At 43.8% G+C, this 23954-nt stretch overlaps 2 protein-coding genes across 6 annotated transcripts in view; both read right to left on the bottom strand.

The window, feature by feature from the left end:
- Positions 1-8790, bottom strand: part of LOC133455152 (unconventional myosin-XVIIIb-like) — a 61836-nt gene extending 53046 nt beyond the window's left edge. For 2 of the 4 annotated variants that reach the window (XM_061734047.1, XM_061734046.1), the window contains exons 1-3: positions 8671-8776; positions 4421-4581; positions 2417-2563 (exon numbers count right to left, since the gene is read on the bottom strand). In XM_061734047.1, coding sequence (XP_061590031.1) covers positions 2417-2563; positions 4421-4459 — 186 coding nt within the window. In that variant the 5' untranslated portion in view covers positions 4460-4581; positions 8671-8776. Of the gene's footprint in view, positions 1-2416; positions 2564-4416; positions 4582-8670 lie in introns of all 4 variants that reach the window. The other 2 variants (XM_061734049.1, XM_061734048.1) reach the window with 2 other exon arrangements.
- A 3820-nt stretch (positions 8791-12610) lies between these two features.
- The window catches only part of grk3 (G protein-coupled receptor kinase 3), a 71530-nt gene continuing 60186 nt past the window's right edge, over positions 12611-23954 (bottom strand). Inside the window, exons 18-22 of one of the 2 annotated variants that reach the window (XM_061734050.1) lie at positions 20802-20964; positions 20582-20718; positions 20425-20463; positions 16802-16915; positions 12611-15335 (exon numbers count right to left, since the gene is read on the bottom strand). In XM_061734050.1, the coding sequence (XP_061590034.1) occupies positions 15174-15335; positions 16802-16915; positions 20425-20463; positions 20582-20718; positions 20802-20964 (615 nt within the window). In that variant the 3' untranslated portion in view covers positions 12611-15173. The remainder of the gene's footprint in view (positions 15336-16801; positions 16916-20424; positions 20464-20581; positions 20719-20801; positions 20965-23954) is intronic. The other variant, XM_061734051.1, reaches the window with a different exon arrangement.

Consider the following 23954-nt stretch of genomic DNA (forward strand, 5'->3'; position numbering starts at 1 on the left):
TTAAAACACAATTTGCAGCGAAGAACCGGTTCTCTATTGTTGTCTTCTAAAATAAAACTAACATGTCAGTGAAAGGTCGGTTGGTACGAACTGATGTGACTCAGCAATATATAAATAAGGTTTTTATTGAATGTTTAGGCAACTTTCAGAGTCTGATATCGAGTTGGCTGCAGGACTATAGAAAATGTTTCTCCGGTGATGGAGTCCGGGACCGAGACCGGTCTGTCCTCCTGCGGCTGCAACACTCCGAGTTACAGCGACTTTGTTCTTTATTTCTCACATTTGCACCTCGATGATCCTGTTAGAACAACTTGTCTTTATTTCTTCAGCGGAGGAATCAGATCGTGATGCTTCATGTTTTCAATATAAGTTTATGTTGTTCACATTATTATACTTATGACAGAGGTGATCGCAGACATCCACAATGTATAAGACTTAATACACGTGTACATTGGGCTTAATCTGTTATCTGTGACAATAATGCGGAACTTGGAGCTGTTTTTCGTCCCACCAACTTAAATTATGGTGTCTGTTCTTAAAATACAAACAAGAAAAGGAGAGTGTAATGATGAACTAACGCTAAATATTGACATTCACAAACCCGTACGAACATAATAAGACTTAAATTGGAAAAAATGACCCCAAATAAATTATTTTTCCAGCCTCAACTTCTGACAGGAGTGTATCCAGCTCACGGCCGATGTTTTTTAAAATTTGTTTGTTTAGGATGAGCGGTTTTTAATGGATATTTATTCTCATTATCATATTCAAATGGATCTACTTGAGGGAGGAGTGTTGTGGCCTTGCATATACTATACACTCAATTCCACGTTGATTGTGATGTTTCTAAGAAACTGGATTTGGGCGTACGCACAGTTTTGAACATCTGAACTCCACACACGGATTCATGTTGAAATTCACGCACTCTTTGTACATGAGGCCCCTGGTCATGGGTAACCCATCACTTAAGGCTGAATTATGGTTCTGCATCAAATCGACACCGTGCCTACGCCGTCACCGTGACGCCGTCGTGAACCCTTCAAACTTCTCCGTCACTCCATTTCGATTTATCCGACTTTTCCGGTCACAGTGAATGAAAGAGATAAGGACAACTATTGTGCAAAAAAACAAAACAAAAAAAAAATCACACATACACGAAGAAAAGAGCGCTGAAAGTTCAAGACTGCTTCAAACCGGAAACCGGAAATGCGTTGCTACCAAGCGAACCAATTACTGCCCTCTCCGTCTGCGTTTGGTCTGCGTCGCCTCAACGCGTAGTTACAATTTTTGGGAGGTATGCGTCGGCGTAGGGTACGCGTCGACGCTTACCTTACGCCGTAGGCACGGCGTCGTTTTGACGCAGAACCATAACTCAGCCTTTAGTCTGGCCCATCCCCCAGTTTGCCTTGGGAGACCCTAGCATGGGTAGCTGTCACATTTGAAATCTTTGTCTAAACTGTTTTTTTTAATGTGTAGCTGAGATCTTTTCCAGCTTCAGTTAAGCCAGTTGATCATGGTTCAACTTAAACGTGACCAGGAACCCAGACCAGGAGGGGAACTTTGAGCTCCGGTCAGTCTGAACTTCAAGAACCAAGAAGAGGACGTCCAGTGGCATGATTCAGGACTTTGAGGATTAAATAAATCCGTTTGTAAACAAGACCTCTGAACTCATGACGTCATCTCTGTGCACGCACTCTGTCCTCCGTTCAGTGAGCTCTTCAGCCGTATACTCTGGCTCAAAACGGTAAGGACGTACATCATATTCAAAGTCGTCGTCCACAACCTCAGAATTTGACAAATATTCAGACATGTTTCAAATAACTAACAGTAAACTAACAGTAGCGAACTCCAGCTGTACACAGAGCTGTGTCTGGGACGCGCGCACAGAGATGACGTCATGAGTTCAGAGGTCTTGTTTACAAACGGATTTATTTAATACACAGACAGCGCCACAATGTTACAACAGGTCCTGGAAGCAGATCTAGTGATTCATAAAAGAAATGAAGAGTTTCGCGGCAATCATGTGTTATTTAGACGCTGCATCGTCTGTGTCCGGCCGTGCCCCATCCGCTACCGTTATATGGAGAAGCGGCTCGCAAAAAACTCCTAATATCTTCCGAAGGACTCCAAATGACACCAAACACCTCTGGGTGAGTATACAACCATAAAAAATGCCAGAAATAAGGTCCAGGTTGTAAAAAAACTAACTTTCCCTTTAACAGATGCTTAATTTTTAACTGCCACTAATTAACCTCAAAAGACCAGGGATGTCCACATATCAGTTAATTACGCCTTAGCTAATATGAGCTTGCTTATTTCCTCTGTAAACACCCTGAGAGGCTTTTTAAAGACTTGGCGCCGTATAAGTACAGTGAATTATTTCCGTGTGGGCCTGATCTGGACATGAAGGACTCACCGGTTTCTCCTCTTTGACCTCTGGCTCCTTATTTTTGGTCTCCTTCTCTGAATCTCTGACCAGTTGTTTGAGGAAGCCGCCTGGCAGAGTCGACAGCGGCGGCGGCGGAGGGACGGCTGCAGGCACTGGCTTGTTCTCCTGTTTTATCTGTTGTTGCAACGTTCCATGAAATGAGATAGGAAGTCATTGTGGGATATCGTTGGGTCCAAACAGAGATGCCAGAGGACACACTTATGTCAGAGAAAAGTTTTAAAACAAGAGCAAATTTTCAAACACATATTTGTGTTTGAACCATATATATATATATATGGTTGTTTTGATTAGAAAAGCTGTTTTAACGAAGGCAAGAAATAAAGAAGCCACTCAAACAAGCAGAAACAGCACAAAAAGGACTGAGAAGTCACCACTTCTGACCACAGGGAGGTGCACACATCTACTACGTTGACAGAGGAGCCCCTGACGATCCTGTGTTAGTGAGTGGGGACCAATGGGGGGCGGTGGGGGCCGGCAATGAGAGTCCAGCAGTGTTGTAATACCACTTTGTCCCTCTAGAGCACATGTGTCAAACTCAAGGCCTGCGGGCCAAATCTGGCCCGCCATAACTGTTTATGTGGCCCTCTAGAGATTAAAAGCCATAATTGTCTAATCAAAGCAGCCGCTCTCCATCCTGCAGCGATCTTAAATACTCCCACAACCGGCCATTTGAGGTCATTCATGATCTTCATGTGGTCCAAAATGAAAATGAGTCTGACACCCCTGCGAGAGGTTCCCTTTGTTGTGTCTTAGGTCTGGAGCTGACATGCAAACTTTCTTCTGGTATGCTGCCCCCCCGTGGTCAGACATGGTACTGCTTTGTTTTATGACAAGGAAGGACTATACAGAAAATCAAAACATATAAAAATGTAAAAAAAATTAAACAGCAAACAACAGATAAATTATTGAAGTAAAATATTAAAATACTAAAAACCAAAAGAAATAAAACATGAATAAAAAAGGAAATAATTCTTGTAAATGAAGCTCACAGCCAATATTTGAGTCTTTTTAGGGTGATATTAGTTCAATTACTGACTAAAACAATTATAAATTTACTAAATGAAATTTTAAAATTAAGAAATAATCCCTGGAGTTTTCCACAGAGGTGAGGTGAGTTTGTTTGAATCTTGTCAAACTCATTAATTGTCAAACTGAAAATAAGTTATTTAAGGTAAATTCAATAACTTCCACCTGAGGTCCAAGCTGGGCAAGAAAATGTTGTATATGAGCAGTAAAATAAAGTTGGTAATGATGTCCGCTCAAAAACATGTTGGACAAATACTTGACGCCTGCTCATCCCTGATTGTTTTTTTTTAACCACATATTGTGGGGCGTGATGTTATAAATGGGTGGAACAAACAGACCTGGAAGCTGACTGGGACACGCCCACTTGATAGGCCAGATGTTATTGAACATCTAGACCCTAAATACAGATGTTATTCAGACATATTCAAAGGTTATACAAAACATAAACAACAAATAACATAATTTATTTTGGATGTGAGTGAAACATCTGGTTATGAAGGTCAGAGTTTAGACCCATTCCTTCTCTGCTGCTGTGGATCACTAAACCTTTTAACATCTGGTCACAGCTGGCCACACCTAGTCAGACTTCATCACACCTGGTCAGACTTGGTCAGAATTGAGACACACACCTGTAGATGCTTTTCAGTTACTATTCATGGTGGTGGCTTGTGAGTTTATTCATGCATTGTCTTAGTTATAAATGGTCGTATTTGGACCGTTATGGAAGCAACGGTAGGCTGGCTGGTGAACATGAAGGATGACTAACAGATCAACCACAGCAGGGACTCCAGACGGTGACATCATGAATCAGAGTGAGAACAGAGGATGCAAATGCAGCATGCAGTCAGTGCCACACACACACAAACACACACACACACACACACACACACACAGATTGTCTGTGAGTGAGTTAATGTAGGTAGCATGCAGTAGATCTGCACCTCCCTTCTGCTCCCACAGTTTTAAGCGTGACGACAGCGCCATGGTTGTTCAGTGGGTCGTGGTGGTTGTGGGGGAGGGGGGTGAGGGAGGCGTTGTGGTGGTTATGTTTGGGGGGAAATCACACTGACGATCAGCTGGTGGAGGAACGAGTGTAGAGATGTGACCTGACAGAAGAGAGGAAAGTAGAAGTGAAGAACGTTGTTGGAGTTTCAGCTCCACACTGTCTCCCCAGACATCTGTACCTTCTAGAAATCTTTCTCCTACATCGAGTTCAATCTACTTCACTTACTACTTCACAATTAAAGAGCTCCACATATGAAAACAATAAAGTCACCAAACATTCACAACTCTGGAGAGAAACGTCAACCAACCCTTGCAGTCAACAGGTGTAGAACCCACAGATTGTGGACCCACCACCCCCTCACGTGATGTCATTAATACCTTTATCTGAAGAGTGCTTGTGCTTTTGAAACCTCCTTTTCTGCATTCTGTCCATAATGGACAGAATGAACACGCTTTTTTTTTTTTTTTTTTTTCTCCCTTGTCTGCACACATATTAATGATTGATACCATGACGGTAGAAACCAAAAGTATATATATGTGCATTATTACTATATTTAATATATATACATATATATACGCATACATATGCGTACACATACATAAATATACACATACAAACCCAGTGATTTTTTTTTTTTTTTTGGGGGGGGGGGGGGCGGGGGGTGACGACATCCACTGCCAATCCAGGAAGCAGGAACACACGGAAACACCCGTCAAGCACTGGAAATCTGCAACAAAAAACCACAAACAAAGCACGAAACCGGCACGGAGCCAACCAAAACAACAACAGCAATCGACCTAAATCTTGAAATCTGATCGCAGTCTGAGCTAAGCTATCGCTACCGCTACCTAAACCCAAAAACTAGAGAGCCAGCATGCAGGTGAACGAGCCAGTGTGTATGTCTATGTGTGTGTGTGTGTGTGTGTGTGTGTGTGTATATGATCATGCGTGTGTGTGTGCGCGTGTGTGTGTGCGTATGTATATGCCTGTGTGGCTGTGTATGTTTGTGTATATGCATGTGACTAAGTGGCTATATGTGTGTGTGTGTGTGTGTGTGTGTGTGTGTGTGTGTGTGTGTGTGTGTGTGTGTGTGTGTGTGTGTGTGTGTGTGTGTGTGTAATAAACCAAACAAAGCTCCACCTGAAGTGTATCTATAGTGGGGGGAGGGGGGGGGAGCAACCCCGCCACCCGCGAGACCAGAGGCCGACACGGAAGAGCCCGGAACCCAGGCCACCAGCAACCCCACAGAGGGGAGAAGCAGGAGGGAGGCAACCCACCGCCTGCGAGGCCCCCCCCCCCCGGCGGCGGCCGAGGGGGCCCGCGGGAGGGGCCCCCACGGCGCGGGAAGAAGCAGCCAGGGATCCTGCGGCGGTGGACCGCGACCCAGGCAATCCCCGGCCACCCGGTCCGGGCCGGACACGCGGCCGGCAGAATGAACACGCTTGACAGAAGGTGGTTCTGTCAATCAGTTCCTTATGTTAGCGGCTGACTTAGCTTAGCTATGCTAAACTAATTGATGAACCTAATTGATATAACTTTAGTCATTTGGATCAAATCTGTCCAAACACCCTCATTTCAAGTGTCACTACCGGAATTATATCTGAAAGCAGCAGAGCTCTGGTGAGACCAGCACTCACTCGGCCTGCTGCTACCCGGGTACAACCTGGTGTGGTCGGGCTAAGTAACTGCATCAACCCGCTAGCTTCTGACTGAGTGACTGCAGGTTCCAGCAGACCTGTACTTGAACGGGTCCTGATATGATCCAGCAGACCGGTACTTGAATGGGTCCTGATATGATCCAGCATAGTGTAGCTGCCAGCAAACATCTGAAACAGGACCTTGGGTTTCAAATGTCATTTCATTGGCATTTATCCAATCTATAGTTGGCAAAGATTTCACCCTTGGATCCTTCCAGACCAACCCACAACCAGTCACATGGTCTGTCACATGGTTAGTAAAACTAAGAACACAACAGAACACATTTTCTTTAGGATATGAATGATTATCTTCTGTCAGGTCTTTCTTCCCAGCTCAGAAATTAATACAGTGATAAATGCTTCCTAGCAAAAAATGAAGACATTTAGTCATTGGCTGTAACGGATCTCAATCAAAAGGCCACACATGTACAACAGAGGAACAACAGGTCTAGTAAGTAGTAAACCTTTATTTTACCAGGCAAGAATTGCTAAGAATACATTCTTATTTAAGGCAATGGCCTGGTAGGAGGTGAAAGATCTCCTAAGGGGAAGGGAGAAGGGGAGTAACATTAAAGATCTAGATCCAGACCCTGGTGGTCTGTAGAGGAACTGTAACTTTCATCACTACACATTAGGGGTGTAACGATACACTAATCTCACGATACGGTACGATACACGATATTGAGGTCACGATAACGATACGATATTATAGCAGTATTTTTTAACAACCTTGAATGAGGAACATATGACTGGAAAAAATTGTCTTTTATTTGAAAGACACAAAATACAAAACAATGCTGTACGTTTGCTCTATTGTTACAGTTTGTAAGGCTTTATAACTGTTTAAGTTTTAAAGAGAAAGCCAGGCCGACCATTTTCCACAAACTGAACTAAAAGTAAATGTCAGGTTTGCATTATGCATCTTCAGTTTCATACAAGTAAAAATATTTTGCCACAAACTGAATAGTTTCTCTCATGTATGATTTGACTTTTTTCTTTTCCAGAAATTTAACAACTAAAATTAAATAAATAAATAAAAGTAAATAAATACATACAATTTTACATCATAAAAAAGATTGATTCATGCTCACCTTATAAGTGTAAGAGGAGATTTATTTTTGTTAAGGTTATTTTGGTAATTCAGGGTTCATTATTTTATAAATATATTCTTTATATTCTGATGTAAATCAGGGACTATAATGACACTAGTCAGTTTATCTGTAGTTGTTAATATGTTTTAGATTGGGCGGAGTGATACAGCACTAGGTGCTGTGTTGATGCTCTAAAATCCTACACTGTTGAGGGACATTAAAGTACACTGGAGCTCAGCAGAAGTTGTCCCCGTGTTTATCCTACTCACGACCCCAAAAAGGTTTAATTTAATAAGGTAAGGCTTAACTGTACACCAGACTTACATAAGTAAAGGTTCAGACCTCAAAACGGGACTAGTTTCTTATGAGTGGAGTAAGATTTTGGTCCGCAGGTCGAGGTGCGGTCACGGCCGCGGTAAGATGCGCATTACTAGTCAACACAATAGATTAATATTAATAACCCAATATCGCAATACACTTTGTCACCTCCACGACACGTTTCGTGACGTTTTTGTATCGCGAAATTTCTTGGCACGATATATTGTTACACCCCTACTACACATTTGCTTCAAGCTGGAAGTTCAAGCCTAATTCTTGGTACTGAGGAGGTTATGACGGATGGCTGACCAACCGGGTCGCACACCAGAACAGAAGTTTCCGGACAGATTTAAGCCACTAACTTTGTTTGAAATGTTCTCTTGATATCAGTCAACTGTTTGGAAGAAAAAAGACTGGAACAACCTTTCAAGCACCTTGTTTGAGCTTGGATGAAGTCGAAGATGACTATGACGAATCCCCTCAAGATGAAGCTGTGACTCCACACAACTGATACGAGACGTCAAAGTCTTTACAAAGATTTACAGGCAGAGAAATTATGTGATCTGTTCAGATTAGTTTCCAGGTCCAACGCCTGAACTCTTCCACAAACCGACCACTGAAACCAGTTCCTAACCAAAGCCTTCACACACGTCCTTTCATTCTTGTTTATTTGTTCACGGCTCACGTTTCACTCCAGGAGTCTCAACTAACCCAACCAGGGCTCTGGGCCGACAGAAGGCCACAGACCGGTACCGGGAAGGGCTCTGTAAACTACTCAGAGACCTGCTCACTGGTACCAAATGATCGGAAACCTCTAAATAAGGTCAGCTGTCGTCCAGCAGGGTTAGAGTTAGTTTTAATGATCCAGATGAGAGTCTGAGCTCTGTTAAACTGTCAATCATGTGCTTTAAAGAACAAATACAGGTGCCACGATGACTCAGGAGCCAGAAACATACTAGAGGAATAAAAATGAGCTGCCTAAAAATCAGTGCTCCTCTGAGCTGGTTATATTCACCACCCCCACCTGTACCGCCGCGCGGTGCCAAAATCGTCCATAAATGTAACCCCAGCAGACGTCCTTACCGCTGATGGTGCAGATCAGATCAGAAAACCCTTGGAAATGTCTCAGAGATCCAGACGGCTGAAATCCTGCGAGGCCTAAATGAAAGTCCTGCTGTCACACAAACACTCCCAGACCGGGGCTCGGGCCGCTGAGGGGGAGGGGGCACGCTGATGAGGTCAGAAATAGAACAACGCAGCACCCCGGCTGACAGACCAACATCTATAAATGTCTGCGGGCTGAGGGGGGGCAGCCATACGACCCTGTTTGGAGAGGCAGTGAGACCGAAGCAGTCAGGAAATGGTTCGGGTGGAAACCTGTCCAGATCCATACTCTTCTGAGAGTACTGCTGATGTCTTTCCCTCTTGGCATTACGTTAACACACACACTCCCGAGTATTCATAGCAACAAACTCTCAAGAACCAACGAGAACATAACTAATGAATCGGCTAGCATTTATTTTAAGGAAATGCCACAAACTAAAATACGAGTTTGAAATACTTCAAAGTGCTCACTTTATTACTGAGTTCTAAAATGTTTGGAGATTTTCGGTACTTGTTTTTACAGTTTTGAGGTGTCCTGGAGGACAGGGGGGCGGGGTGATAATGGACGCTGGGACACAACTGCACATGTGCAGATCTGGAGCACGTCAGCTGCCACGTTTGATTGACAGCTCCAGCTGGGGGGGGGCTCCTGATTTCTGTGAGGAGGAGGAGTAAAACTGTCATGGAAACACATTTATAGAGCAATGAGAGTGAGTTTCAGCAAAGTAACACTGAATTATGACCATCTGATTTTCTCTATTTGTGTCAGACAGTAAATTTGATCTTTATCAGCTCATATTTGTAAAATGTTCAAATATATGAAACATTTTTCATAGATTTTTTTTTTTTTATGTTTCGTTTCAAACAGCGACTTTGCTCTTTATTTCTCACGTTTGTACCTTGATAATCACGTTGGAACGACTTCTGCAGCCGATGAATCAGATTGTGATGCTTCATGTTCTAAATATAAGTTTATGTTGTTCACATTGTTATACTTATGAGAGGTGATCGCAGACATCCACAATGTGTAAGACTGTACACGTGTACATTGGGCTTAATCACTGTTATAATACGTGTGACAATAAAGCAGAACGAGGAGCCGTTTTTCGTCCACAAACTTAGGTTCTGGTGTCGGTTCTTAAAATACAAACAAGAAAAGGAGAGTTTAATGATGCACTAACGCTTCCCATAAACACAACTCGGAGTGTTGCATCCGCAGGAGGAGAAACCGGTCTCGGTCCCGGCCTCCATAACCGGAGAAACGCTTTCTGGAGTCCTGCAGCACCTGCAGCCGACTCGATATCAGACTCTGAAAGTCGCCTAAACCTTCAATAACAACTTTATTCATTGCTGAGTGACATCACTTCATACCAACCAACTTTTCAGTGACATGTTAGTTTTATTTTAAAAAGACAACTTTAGAGAACTGGCTCTTTGCTCTAAATTTTGTTTTAACATTTGTCTGTTCAAACAGTTATGGGATATTTTAAGGATCTGAGGCCTCATTTATAAAGCTTGCGTCCGCACAAAACAGAGCTTCAAAGATGCGCACGCCACCTTCTACACAAAGGTTGGGATTTATAAAAAAAAACTTAAAGGGAAAATGTGCGTATCTACGCAAACTTTGATCCTAGCGCACAAACATTTTGAAGATATGGGGAACTGGCGACGCAGACAGTGAGGTGGTGAAATGAAGCCAGATTCATACTCTTAATGTCATCACATATCAGACTTATAGATCCATGTACACCCAAGCCGGCAGTGTTATAGATCTATGTGTTCCGTAAATGAGCCATTACGCCTGTATTTGCAGTAGGTACTACGTTCATATATCATACTTCCATCTTCAAATGGTATGGAGTGGCGAATAGCACCAGATTGATTATTTATCATGACAAGGTGTGTAACAATCAGTCTAATTGCTGAGTAAGAATATAAATTGCGTGGTGACAGCCGTGCGTAATGCTGCACAATGGATGCGCTGGCACTGCTTGAGACAAATTTAGTGGCACGGTGGCTCAACACATCTCATTCATCCTGACGCACAGCAGTGTAGGAAACAGGCTGCAGGCAGGCGCTGCACATGATCAGCAGACTCATTCATATGCAAAAACAGTCTTTGCATTGACCATTCATGGTAGAAAGTGGGCGTGTAAAGGGTGGGATATTAGGCAAATTCACCTGCGCAACCTGCCAGGTGGACTATGATTTATAAAGAGAACATTGCGAGCAGGTTGTGCGTGCACACGGTTTTATAAATCAGGATTTTTTTGTGCGCACATACACTTTTAGTATGAATCCTACGCACTTTTATTTATAATGAGGCCCCAGGATTTTATCTCGAGTAGTCGTCCCATACGGTCGTCATGGCGACTGAGAGATGTCCGACCTGTCAGCATCTCCCGCTGAAAGCATCATGTTGGTCTGAACCGGAGCAGCTGGTCCAGTTCAGGGCAGAGATCCAGAAGGATCCTCTTGGTACCTAAACCAGCTGATGGTCCAGATCCTGGACCAGCAGATCTACGTGGTCCCTGAAGACTCAGTCCTGATCCTGCATCAGCAGGTTCCTCTAACAGAACCAAGGCTGCCATTGTGATTGACAGGTTCCACCATTGTGCTCCTACCTTTATAATTACAGGCCTATTTCAAAACTATCGGTTCTGGCTAACATTCTGGAAAATCTATTGTATATGAATGTTCCTGCCCAGTTCTTGCATATGTTAGACAATGTGTATCATAGTGCACTGAGATTTGTTACAAAGTGTAAACCTCTAACCCATCATTGCATTCTGTACTCCAAGGCTGGCTTACCTTCACTGACATGGCGGAGGCTTAGTCATTGGTACTTGTTCATATACAAAGCTATATTAGGTAAACTTCCATTTTACATTTGTTCTCTGATCAATTTGAAAGCCATCAGTAGTTATAGCCTTAGATCAAATGATGCTATCCTGCTGTCCATATCAAGTGCAAGGACCAATTTAGGGAAGAAAGCCTTCAGCTGTTCTGCTCCACTTACTTGGAATAGCCTCCAAAAAGACCTGAAGCTAAACACTTTAGTGCAGGGGTGCCCAATCCTGGTCCTCGAGAGCCCCTATCCAGCATGTTTTAGATGTTTCCCTGCTTAAGCACACCGTGATAAAAGTAGCTGTTTCAACAACAGAACTGCCCAGACCTTTATGACAAGCTAATGATGACGAGTAATTAGAATCAGGTGTGAGGAAGCAGGGAGACATCTAAAACATGCAGGATAGGGGCTCTCGAGGACCAGGATTGGCCACCCCTGCTTTAGTGTCATTGTCTGATTTTAAAGCTCTTACAAATGCATTTTTAAATTACTCTTTTGGTACTTGTCACTGTCCTTAAGTATTGTAACTTATTAACTGGCACTGTTTTGTGATGTATTTTGCATTGTCCTTCTATTTCTGTTGTTGTTGATTTGTTGTTTTGTCTGTAACTTCTAAAGCTGCCATTTTGGCCAGGTATCCCTTGAAAAAGAGATCCTCGATCTCAATGGGACTAACCTGGTAGAATAAAGGTTAAAAAAATGTTTTTCATCTGGTTGATTGTGAGATTGTTGCAGTTCCACTCATGTGTAACTTATCTGGTGATGTGGGGACTGTCGTCTCCTTCACGTGGTCGTGAACTTATTGGTGACGTCACATTTCCTCATATTCTGAACTTCACTGCATCACCAGTGAGTGTCGCCAACGGACAAAACCTCAGAAATGTGTGTACGCCAGACTTGATGTGTGTGTGACTTTCCACGTTCAAATCACTTTTTGAACCGTGAGCGTAGAAAGTGGCGTACAAACGTTTTTTGTGCGCTGCACTTTGTACATGAGGCCCCAGATGACTTTTAGGGTTAAAGGGGGGTCAAAACATTTCACAAGAACAGAAGACATCTGACAGGTGACAACACGGAAAAAGGGTTTTTATTCATGAACTGTTTTTACAAGCAGTCCGACACGCAACTTCCTACCTGTCTGAGAAACAAAAGTCATTAAAATAAACTTTATAATAATCACTGAATAATATTATCAATCATATATCAGTATTATCATGACGTACGTCAAGAACCCAGAAGCAGTAGTATCTGTGTTTGTGGCACATGAGGACAGAGACGAGTCTGTGGCGGGTGGAACCGGCTGACTTCCCGTCAGCGGACAGCTCGAAGGCGTGGAGGGGGGGCTCGGCAGGAGAAGCCGCCCCCCCCCCACACACACAATAAATACGACGGTCGAGAGTCCGGCGTGAGAACAGAAGCGGCGGGAACGACGTCTGACGAGTCTTCATGTGCAAGGCGGAGCTGAGACGGTGAAGGGACGTCGAAGCCCCGCCTCTCCCCAACACCTTCTACATCAACTTTAAATAAACCTACAGCGTTTGTCATTTCATATACACATATATTTATATATACTTAGATTTTTCATATATGCCGTCCTTTTAAAATGCTGTGAGCAGTAAAATAAAATAAAACAGTCCACTGGATGAGCGCACGCTCACCACTCGCCGTCGGGTTACCACGGCGATGTGGTGGCAGAGGCTCTGCCCACTCAGCAACAGTTATTTGGCACATTTAAACACCAGTAACACAACCGGGCTAAAAAGGTGCAACAACAAAAAACAATTAAAACCATTTTGGTTTACAAAAATAAAAGACACCCTCAGACATGACGATACGACCCCTCCCCTGACCGGTAAAGGCTACGACGAAAACAAAAACGATAATGACGATGGCGTGCCCCAACCCACCCTACTGCATGGAAATACAAGCCCTGCCCCCCACCGGACCGCTGGCACTCCTGTAACACTGTGCAACTTCCTGTCCTTCAGTTAAACTTTGGGGTTCGTATGAAACCGTAAACTTCGCACCTAGCCTGAACGTGAGACGAGGAAAACTCCATCCTGAAACAATCGGCCCTGACCCAAAAACCCAACTTGCTACTCCCTGCTACTCAGGCAGCAACATCAAGTCTGCAGCAGAGCTTTGGCTAGAAGGACCTACTGTGACGAGGCGGCTGGGAGGAATCAGGGTGACGACAAGCGGCCCGCTCGACCAGCAGCAAACGTATGGACAGATGTGCCGGAATCGAGCTCAACACAAGCCGGAGGGAGCCAGAACTCGTCTCTAAGCAGGTTTGCTCATTTTTTTGAAGCTCACCAGCTTCTCGCGCCTGTTTCATATCTGAACAGTAACCTGGCGTTTTTGGACTTCAGCTTGAGCCTCCCCCCAACAAGACTTGCAGAGCTTGAGGCGTAAACTAGAGATGGATGGAGCAACGCCGACTATTTCTGGCCATTTTCTTCACATAACAGCTGAGAACATTCAGACTCCCAGTAACATTTAGACGAGCCAGACCGATGTCTGAGCGTCCTGGAGGACAACCTCCAAGTTTAAGCTGCTCCCCTTTGAAGCTAAATGTATTTGATTTGTTGGTTACAAGAGAAAATCATCTCAACATCCACAAAGAAAGAAAATCAGCCCTCAGCTGCTCTAACTTCTAAAAAACTGATCTTAACCAGAGAAAAACTGACTGAGAAGAACTAAATTAAGTTAACGTCAGCTGAGTGCTCTCTAAACGCTGACCAGGGAATCCTGGGGAATGAATGACTTTGTGGTTTATCTGAGGGTGGACTTTTCCTGAAGTAGCCTCAGCTCGCCGGGATGATTGCGTGTACGCATGACGATGGTCGTCGCCCGACAGTCCAACAAAGGCGATGCGGCATGGCGGATGATTGACAGTCTGACTCCTGCCTCGTAATAACGACCTCCCACCCCCCCGCACTCCCACAGACTGACGGACAGGCGGACAATGCAAACGCACCAGACTGAAACAATTAAGAGTTCTACTGCGAGCCTTCATACACTGTTGTCCATGGTTACGCTGGCCTCCAGGGTCACCATAGCAACCGGCTGCTGTTAGACAGCCAATGAAATCTCAGTCTCCATGGTAACTGGCTGCAGACAGCCCTCACACTCTCAGTGTCTGTGGTCCTTCCAGGTTCATGTTATCGTATTTTGTTATTTAAATTTTTTGTGTTCTGGGTTGGAATGATGAGCCGCCGCCCACAAACACCATCTGAGAGTCCGGGGGGCAGTGGGGGGGCGGCAGGTCCTCCTCAAGTAAATCCTGCAGGTTGGCACTTTCTGCACTTCAGTAACCGGGGGCAAGCTGAGAGGAGTGGGTGTCTGTACAGTCAGGAGTCTCCACAGAGGCGACCAGGATGGGGGGTGGAGTCTGGTTCTGAGTCCTACTGGACTCGTCAACCCCCTCCTTCATCGCACACGGGGGGGAAAAAAACAAATCCCAGATCCAGCTTCTGATTGGTTGTCATGTATGGTGGGGGAGGGACTGGTGGTGTCTGTGAGGCGTAGGGGGAAGTCAGGTCAGATGTGTTGCAGTGATGAGGGGGTGCGCGCAGTGTGTGTGTGGAGATGTGTGTGTATTTTATACATATATAAATGTGTAAGCGCGTGTTCACAGCCCGTTGCTGTTGCGGTGTGTGAGGGGGGGTTTGGACAGCTCCACCACGCCGGCCCGGCCTTTCCCGATCACTTTGGGGGCGCGGCGCAGCAGCTTCTGGGCCTCCGTGAACGCCTCCGTCAGTTCCTTTTTCCACTGAACGAACTCCGGATCGCTCTGGAAACACGAGAAGGAAACAGATCAGCTCTGAATTTCATCTCCACCTCAACCACCGTCAGTGTTTCTGAAGATAAAGACAGCATTCAATATTTACAATGGAGGACATTGTCAGACTGCAGGCCCTACCCTGGTAATCCTGGTTCCTACAGGTGCTACACCATGGTGATGCCTGTTCCTGCAAGTACCATAGTGATGCTGGTTCAAGTAGGTCCTAACTAGGGCTGCTCGATTAATCGATTTTAAATCGTAATCGCGATTATGTAATTAGAACGATGTTAAAACGTGGAAATCGTAAAATCGATTTTTCACTTTTTTTTTTTTTTTTACCTTGTCTGCACACATATTAATGATTGATCCCATATTAATGATTGATGGAAATACCTCTCAATACCTGCGACAAGTGCCCCATCGGAGAGGCTCTTTAGTGTAGGAGGGGGCGTTGTAACATGCCACCGGGCATCCCTCAAGCCAGATGCGGTAGACCGGCTCGTGTTCCTTGCAAAAAACTTGCAAATGTGAATAGCAAATGTAATGACTGACATTACACACCTCTACCTCCTTCATGGGTTGCATTATTATTTAGCATGCAAAGACCCAGTTTAGTTTAATTAGAAAATGTCTTGTTTTATTTAATTGGAAATATAACTTACTGTATGTTTGCAAGTGCTGATTTGCTGATTTTTTTTTTTCAGAGACAAAAACTTTATATTTTATTATATTTTTTAAAACTTTTTTCAACTTATTTTAGAGAGTTTTGCACTTTATTCATTCATTTTTGGTTTAAATAAGAGCAAAGTTTACACTTAAAGCCCAATGGGGCAAATGTTCAATAAAAAAACAGCATATTTGAAATCATTTCTTTGCCTTTTGTCAATTCGCAAAATAATCGTAATCGAAAATCGGATTTTGAGAGAAAAAAAAAATCGAGATTTTATTTTTGGGCAAAATCGAACAGCCCTAGTCCTAACATGGTGATGCCATACAGGTCCTAACATTTAATCCCTATCTACCAGGATTTCCTCCCTTCCCGAAAACAGGTTGTTTAGGCAGTTTCAGACTAAAGCCTCATTAACATTAATAGGAATAACTTTAGCAATATTTTGTAATAATAAATTGATCTGATTAATGTGTGAGTGTGTGGCTTACGCTGTGAAAGTGGTCCCTGGACTACAAAGATATCAGCACATTGTTGTTTTTCACAGGCTTTGGCCAAATATTTCTAAAGGAACTATATTTTCCACAGTATCCTGTGAAATTCAAAGATATTCTACGATGAATCGTGAACAAAAGCCGCAGTGCTCTTTCTGGGATTGAGCCGTTGTTTGGTGTCTTTTTGTTGGGATTTCTCAAACTTGTGAGTCCTAAGAAACAACAGCTGCAGAATAAATCTGGAGCCTTCTCAGGTTTGGCTGATGTTTTCACTGGCACTCATCAGCACTAGCAGCAGCAGTAGCAGCTCGTACCTCGCACTGCAGGACAAACTGCTTCCCTCCTTTGATGCGCAGCAGGATACACTTCTTGTCTTTAATCTGCGTCTCCTCCACTGTCAAGATCTGCTCCATCGTCAGCAGGTTTTGCTGTGGAAGAAATTGATCAAATGAGTGAAATGAAGGCAAGTGGAGCAAAGATGACCAAACTCCAGCCTGAGCTGAAGGACTACAGGTGTTGAGGACTCTAACAAGTACTTGGGACTGCTGCTGGATGGCAGAAGGTCTGAGAGCTTTCTCTACCATGAAGGGCAAAGCTTTTACTTTTGGAGGAAACTGGGTTCATGTAACATCAGGACTGCTGCTGGCATTCTACCAGCATCCTCGTCTATGATATGGTGCTGGGGGAGGAGCATCTTGGCAAAAATTTCAGACAGATTTTTTAAGAGCTTGATGTCTATAGCCATTTGTCATATACAGACTGCCTGGATGCCTGTAGCCACTAGAAGAGCCCGACGCTACAAACTCTAGAGGTCTATTCTACAACATCTCACCATTTACTGGACCAAGAGTGAGATTCCAGCTGTAGAACAGAGTTTGAAGACGAATGTTTAGACAGACTTTTACTAGGCTCAATCATAGCTGCGTTTTTGCTGCGTTGGGCGTTTTGTAAGCATGCTTTGCGTGCTGTAAGTTTGTTCGGCGTGTAAGTGTGTTGGGTGTGTTCAAAGTGTGTTGGGTGTTTCGTAAGTGTGTTGGGTGTTTCGTAAGTGTGTTGGGTGTTTCATAAGTGTGTTGGGTGTTTCGTAAGTGTGTTGGGTGTGTCCTAAGTGTGTTGGGTGTGTCCTAAGTGTGTTGGGTGTGTCCTAAGTGTGTTGGGTGTGTCCTAAGTGTGTTGGGTGTGTCCTAAGTGTGTTGGGTGTGTCCTAAGTGTGTTGGGTGTGTCCTAAGTGTGTTGGGTGTGTCCTAAGTGTGTTGGGTGTGTCCTAAGTGTGTTGGGTGTGTCGTAAGTGTGTTGGGTGTTTCATAAGTGTGTTGGGTGTGTCGTAAGTGTGTTGGGTGTGTTATCAGTGTGTCGGGTGTGCCGTAAGTGTGTTGGGTGTGCCGTAAGTGTGTTGGGTGTGTTATCAGTGTGTTGGGTGTGTTATCAGTGTGTTGGGTGTGCCGTAAGTGTGTTGGGTGTGTTATCAGTGTGTTGGGTGTGTTATCAGTGTGTTGGGTGTGTCCTAAGTGTGTTGGGTGTGTCCTAAGTGTGTTGGGTGTGTCCTAAGTGTGTTGGGTGTGTCCTAAGTGTGTTGGGTGTGTCCTAAGTGTGTTGGGTGTGTCGTAAGTGTGTTGGGTGTGTCCTAAGTGTGTTGGGTGTGTCCTAAGTGTGTTGGGTGTGTCCTAAGTGTGTTGGGTGTGTCCTAAGTGTGTTGGGTGTGTCCTAAGTGTGTTGGGTGTGTCGGAAGTGTGTTGGGTGTGTCGGAAGTGTGTTGGGTGTGTCGGAAGTGTGTTGGGTGTGTCGGAAGTGTGTTGGGTGTGTCGGAAGTGTGTTGGGTGTGTCGGAAGTGTGTTGGGTGTGTCGGAAGTGTGTTGGGAGTGTTGTAAGTGTGTTGAGAGTGTTGTAAGTGTGTTATCAGTGTGTTGGGTGTGTCGTAAGTGTGTTGGGTGTTTCGTAAGTGTGTTGGGTGTTTCATAAGTGTGTTGGGTGTGCCGTAAGTGTGTTGGGTGTTTCATAAGTGTGTTGGGTGTTTCATAAGTGTGTTTGGTGTTTCATAAGTGTGTTGGGTGTGTTGTAAGTGTGTTGGGTGTGTTATCAGTGTGTTGGGTGTGTTATCAGTGTGTTGGGTGTGTCGTAACTAGGGGTGTAACAATATATCGTACCACGAAATTTCGTGATACAAAAACGTCACAATATGTGTCGTGGAGGTGACAAGGTGTATCGCGATTTTGGGTTATCAATATTAATCTATTGTGTTGACTAGAAACGCACATCCGACCACGCGTACCAACCGCGCCTCGACCCGCGGACCAACATCTTCCTCCGCTCAGAAGAAACTAGTACCGTTTTGGTCCCGATCACGGGACTCTTGCAGGGTTTTGAGCTCTGAACTTTTACTTATGTAAGTCTGTTCTAGAATTAAGCCTTACCTTATTAAATTAAACCTTTTTCGGGTCGTGAGTAGGATAAACACGCAGGCAACTTCTGCTGAGTTCGAGAGTACTTTAATGTCCCTCAACAGTGTAGGATTTTAGAACATCAACACAGCACCTAGTGCTGTATCACTCCGCCCCCATCTAAAACAGACTAACAACTACAGATAAACTGACTAGTGTCATTATAGTCCCTGATTTACATCAGAATATAAAGAATATAATTATAAAATAATGAACCCATTGTTTTGTATTTTGTGTCTTTCAAATAAAAGACCATTTTTTCCAGTCATATGTTCCTCATTCAAGGTTGTTAAAAAAATACTGCTATAGTATCGTATCGTATCGTTATCGTGACCTCAATATCGTGTATCATACCGTATCGTGAGATTAGTGTATCGTTACACCCCTAATCATAAGTCTGTTGTAAGTGTGTTGGGCGTGTCGTGTGTTGGGTGTGTTGTAAGTGTGTGGATGTGTTGTAAGTGTGTTATAGGTGTGTTGGGTGTGCCGTAAGTGGGTTGGGTGTGCCGTAAGTGTGTTGGGTGTGTCGTAAGTGTGTCGGGTGTGCCGTAAGTGTGTTGGGTGTGTCGTAAGTGTGTTATCAGTGTGTTGGGTGTGTTATCAGTGTGTTGGGTGTGTCATAAGTGTGTCATCAGTGTGTTGGGTGTGTCGTAAGTGTGTTGGGTGTGTCGTAAGTGTGTTGGGTGTGTCGTAAGTGTGTTGGGTGTGTCGTAAGTGTGTTGGGTGTGTCATAAGTGTGTTGGGTGTGTTATCAGTGTGTTGTAGGTGTGTCGTAAGCGTGTTGTAAGCGTGTTGGTGTGTCATAAGCGTGTTGGGTGTGTTGGAAGCGACTTTGATGTGTTAGAAGCGTGTTTGGTGTGTTGGAAGCGTGTTGGGTGTGCTGGAAGTGTGTTGGGTGTGTCGTAAGCATGTTTGGCATGTTATGTGTTTGGCGTGATGGTTTGATTTCACATGAATGGACTCATCTCTGCACCACCTCGTCCCGGTATCAGGGCAGCGTGTAAACATCCCAGTAAGTCTCCACCCTCGTCTTGCATTTTACTCAGTAACTGTCGTAGGACGTGTCGGTAACTCCTCTCATCTGTCCACTTTTATAAATGATTATTTCATCTTGAATTAAAATCATTTACTACGGGAAGAGTGTGGCCTCATCAAACTTTTCAAGAATGGTTTAAAGTGTGCTGTCATTTGAACAGGTGGTTATTTGTTTACATGTTATTTTGTTTCAGTGATGATGTCATGGGAGGAGCAGACGGTACGGAATGATCGGAGTGACAAAACTTTAAAAGAAGGAAATTATGGTGGAAATGAAACATAAAACACAAAAGCATTGAAAATACATTGATTTTCCTTCTATTTATTTATTCATAAAAATAATTGTATCTCAATGGTGTTTGTGTCACTCGAATGATTCCAGTGAGCTGAGGAAGGATCACCTTCAGCTACCTGAAGGAGGACCAGGATGCAACACTACTGACACGGAGCAGGACGCCACTCACCCCCTCCCTCTGCCTCTTAAAGGGTTTCAGCCAGCTCTCCTTCAGTGGTGAGTCAGGACGGACAGACAGACAACCATCACCCACTGACACAACCCCCCAGGCCTTGGGACAGACAGACACCCATCCCCACCCCCATAGGAATGTGGCGCAGACTCACCCGTGACTCGCCCTCCCCCCTCCACTCAACACGGTTGGGGAACAGGTAGAAGTAGCGGCGCTGCCACTGGGTCAGGAATGGGTTCCCGAGCTTCAGCATGTAGCCATGCATGATGCAGTCCTTCCCCAGGGCGTAGTCTGCAAAAACACACACACAAACACTTAGCGCCTGCAGCCGTGTTCTGACAGCGGTTCTGGTGGTATCTGCCTGATCTCATTACCCTCTTCGTGGCCCAGCTGTTTATTCTTGGCCCTCTTGCGAGCTTCGATCTTGTCCGTGTCCGAGTTGACCGCCTCGTAGACCGTTTCCGCCACCTCCTGCTGCCAGCGCTCTGATATGACCAGCGGAAAGTTCTTGTACAGCTCCTGGTCACTGTCCAGCAGCTAGCAGACACACAGACAGACAGTTACAGTCTTCTGCTCCACTGAGCTTTAAAGCAGCAGGTTTACAGATCAGAACCAGGTCTACAGCTACTGGACAGGAAACTGGACAGGAAACACACCAACACAGCTTCCTTCAGTCATTGTGAGATGAATGATAAACCAGTCTGGACCAGTGATGTGAGAACATCAACATTGCCTGGTGCCAGGGTCTTGTCCTGGTCGGCAAACACTCTTCCCCTCTGCTGGAGTTCATGATTCTGAAGTGCTAACGATTCTATTCACCAATTTACAGCCATATTGTTTGTGGCTGTTTATATTCCTCCACACTCCAACATCAACAACAGGAGCGAAGCACTGAATGAACTCTACCAACACATCAGTGAGCAGCAGACCGCCCACCCAGATTCCTTCCCCATCCTGGCTGGGGATTTCAATCATGCCTACCCTAAGACTGTGTTTCCCAAACTATATCACCACATTAACTTACCAACATGTGGAAATAACACCCTGGACAATGTTTTTAGCTCCTGTAACAACTCATAATGTAATAACGGCTCATAATGTAATAATAGCTCATAATGTAATAACTTAAATGTAATAAAAGTTCATAATGTAATAATCGGCTCATAATGCAATAAAATCATGAACGGCTTTGCGCATAATGTAATAATGTAATAACTTACTAGATTATGAGCCTTACTGGTGCCGCTCATAAAGTAATAATGGCTCATATTGTGAAAAAAGTGTTGCATTATCATAATTTTTACCTCTGCCATTCCTGCAGGGGTGGAAGGAAATGCTTTCACCTCTGTGTGTGTCTGTCTGTCTGTCTGTCAGCAGGATCACACAATTTCTAAGACACGTGGTGGCGCATTGGCCAACTTAGATACCATATAACTCCACCCCCAATACACGACGGGCCACATTAACAGGAAGAGAAGCCTAATTGTTTAACGCATCATCCCCTATAGGTCAAGTCCATGGTATAAAGGTCACAATATAGCACACACTGACAACAAGAATGAACTTATGGGCAGAAGTCTGTGTTTGTGTTTGACTATGATCTGTACATAGGTGGTGCTACAGTAACCAACTCAAAAGCTGCCAGGACAAGAGGGTGGATTAGGGAAGAAGGAGGGGGGCTGTAGTTCATGTAGTTTAAAAGAGCATTTTCTTTGTTTACTATTGCTACAATAAATGCAGGACCCATTAACTTCTTAAGGAGTTCACAAATAGCACTGCTTACCTGCAACAATCAGACAGTGGAAGTTAGCATGGCTTTTGCAAAGGCACAAAATAACTAACATGGGTGCCATCTAGTGGCACAACTTTATACATCTTACATAATAAAATGTGAGAACGCAATTACTAATAAATAATATTTGGTTTCACTAATTTAGTTTACTAATGCGCTGAAACCCATGCTGTTTGCTTTATTGCACCTTAAGAGGTAAAAATTATGACAATGCAGTTGTTTTCTCATAATATGAGCCATTATTACATTATGAGCTGTTATTACTTTATGAGCGGCACCAGTAAGGCTCATTATGTAATAAGTTATTACATTATTACATTATGCGCAAAGCCGTTATTACTTTATGCGCTCATAATTTTATTACATTATGAGCCGATTATTACATTATGAACTTTTATTACATTTAAGTTATAACATTATGAGCCGTTATTACATTATGAGTTGCTACAGCTCCCACAGAAGAGCCTACAAGCCTCACTTGATGTGATTAAAATAAATCTCTTTAAAGCAGTAACATTAGTTGAGTGTTGCTAATGCTAATCCTAGTAGCAGCTTGTCCTGGCGGCATCTTCATCATGTTCCTATTTGATGAAGAAACGGTCTGGTTCCACTGGTGCCAACAAACGCAGGAGGAAGCGTCTCTGACACCACTGGACAGACTTAATCATGTGATGTAGGCAGAGCTACAACCAAACTCATGTCAATAAACACATCCAGAACATCTGCAGTGGGGCAGGAACGCCAGTGAACGACTGCTGCTGGCCTCACTCTAAAAACCTGTTGGACCAGGCTGTAAATAACAACTCTGCATCATTTTGGTGGTTTATAACAATTAACTCCTGGATGGGCTAAGGCTTTCTGAAGTTTCATGATAAAAACATCAGAGATCACTCATTTAGGTCCCCAAACGTTGATCTCAGATACCAAACAAAAAGCTACAGATCTAGCAGTAATATTTAACTCTCATCTTAATTTTTGATGTTCAGGTCAAACATGGTGTTCAGTCTTGTTGTTTCCAGCTTAACCCTTTACTTACCAGCCTCTTGTCATGCTTCTGCTCTCAAATCACATGAGCCCCCTGTACAGGGGTTACTGTTGTACAGCGGGCTCTGGTAATCAACAGGTTTAAACATAAATGAAATCAGGTCATTTATCTCGACAGCTGACCCATAAAAACTTCTGCATACTTCTGTCTGCTCTCACCTGGACTACTGTAATTCATTGTACTCAGGTATCAGTCAGCGTTTACTCCTTATTACTGGTACTAAAGTATGAGCACATCTCCCTGAACCTGCTTCCTGTTTGATCTTATATTGATTTTTACTGATCATCTTCAAGGTCTTACATGGTCTTCACCCAACCTACATCACAGACCTGTTGAACTGCCATTTCCCCTCCAGACCTCTGGGATCCACAGATTGTGAGCTTCTAATTATCTCCAGATCATAGTTTGTCCCAAAGCGAGACCAGGACATCCCATTTCTGGAAGACACACGAAATCTCCGACACCTTTAAATCTCTTCTAAAAAGTCCCTTGGTATTCTCTGATGAATAAAGTCATAATTTATTTTGAACAGAATTAAAAAAATATGTATATAAAATATTTATATTAAAAGTTGGAGTCTTTCACTCCAACTTTATTCATCTTTCATCATCTTTCCTGTCCTCGCAACCTCCAACCGGTCCAGGTGGATGAGTCTGTTTCTGTCAGAGGTTTATAATTATTGTGACTAAT

This window comes from Cololabis saira, chromosome 11 (genome assembly GCF_033807715.1).
Source record: "Cololabis saira isolate AMF1-May2022 chromosome 11, fColSai1.1, whole genome shotgun sequence".
Lineage (NCBI taxonomy): Eukaryota > Metazoa > Chordata > Actinopteri > Beloniformes > Belonidae > Cololabis > Cololabis saira.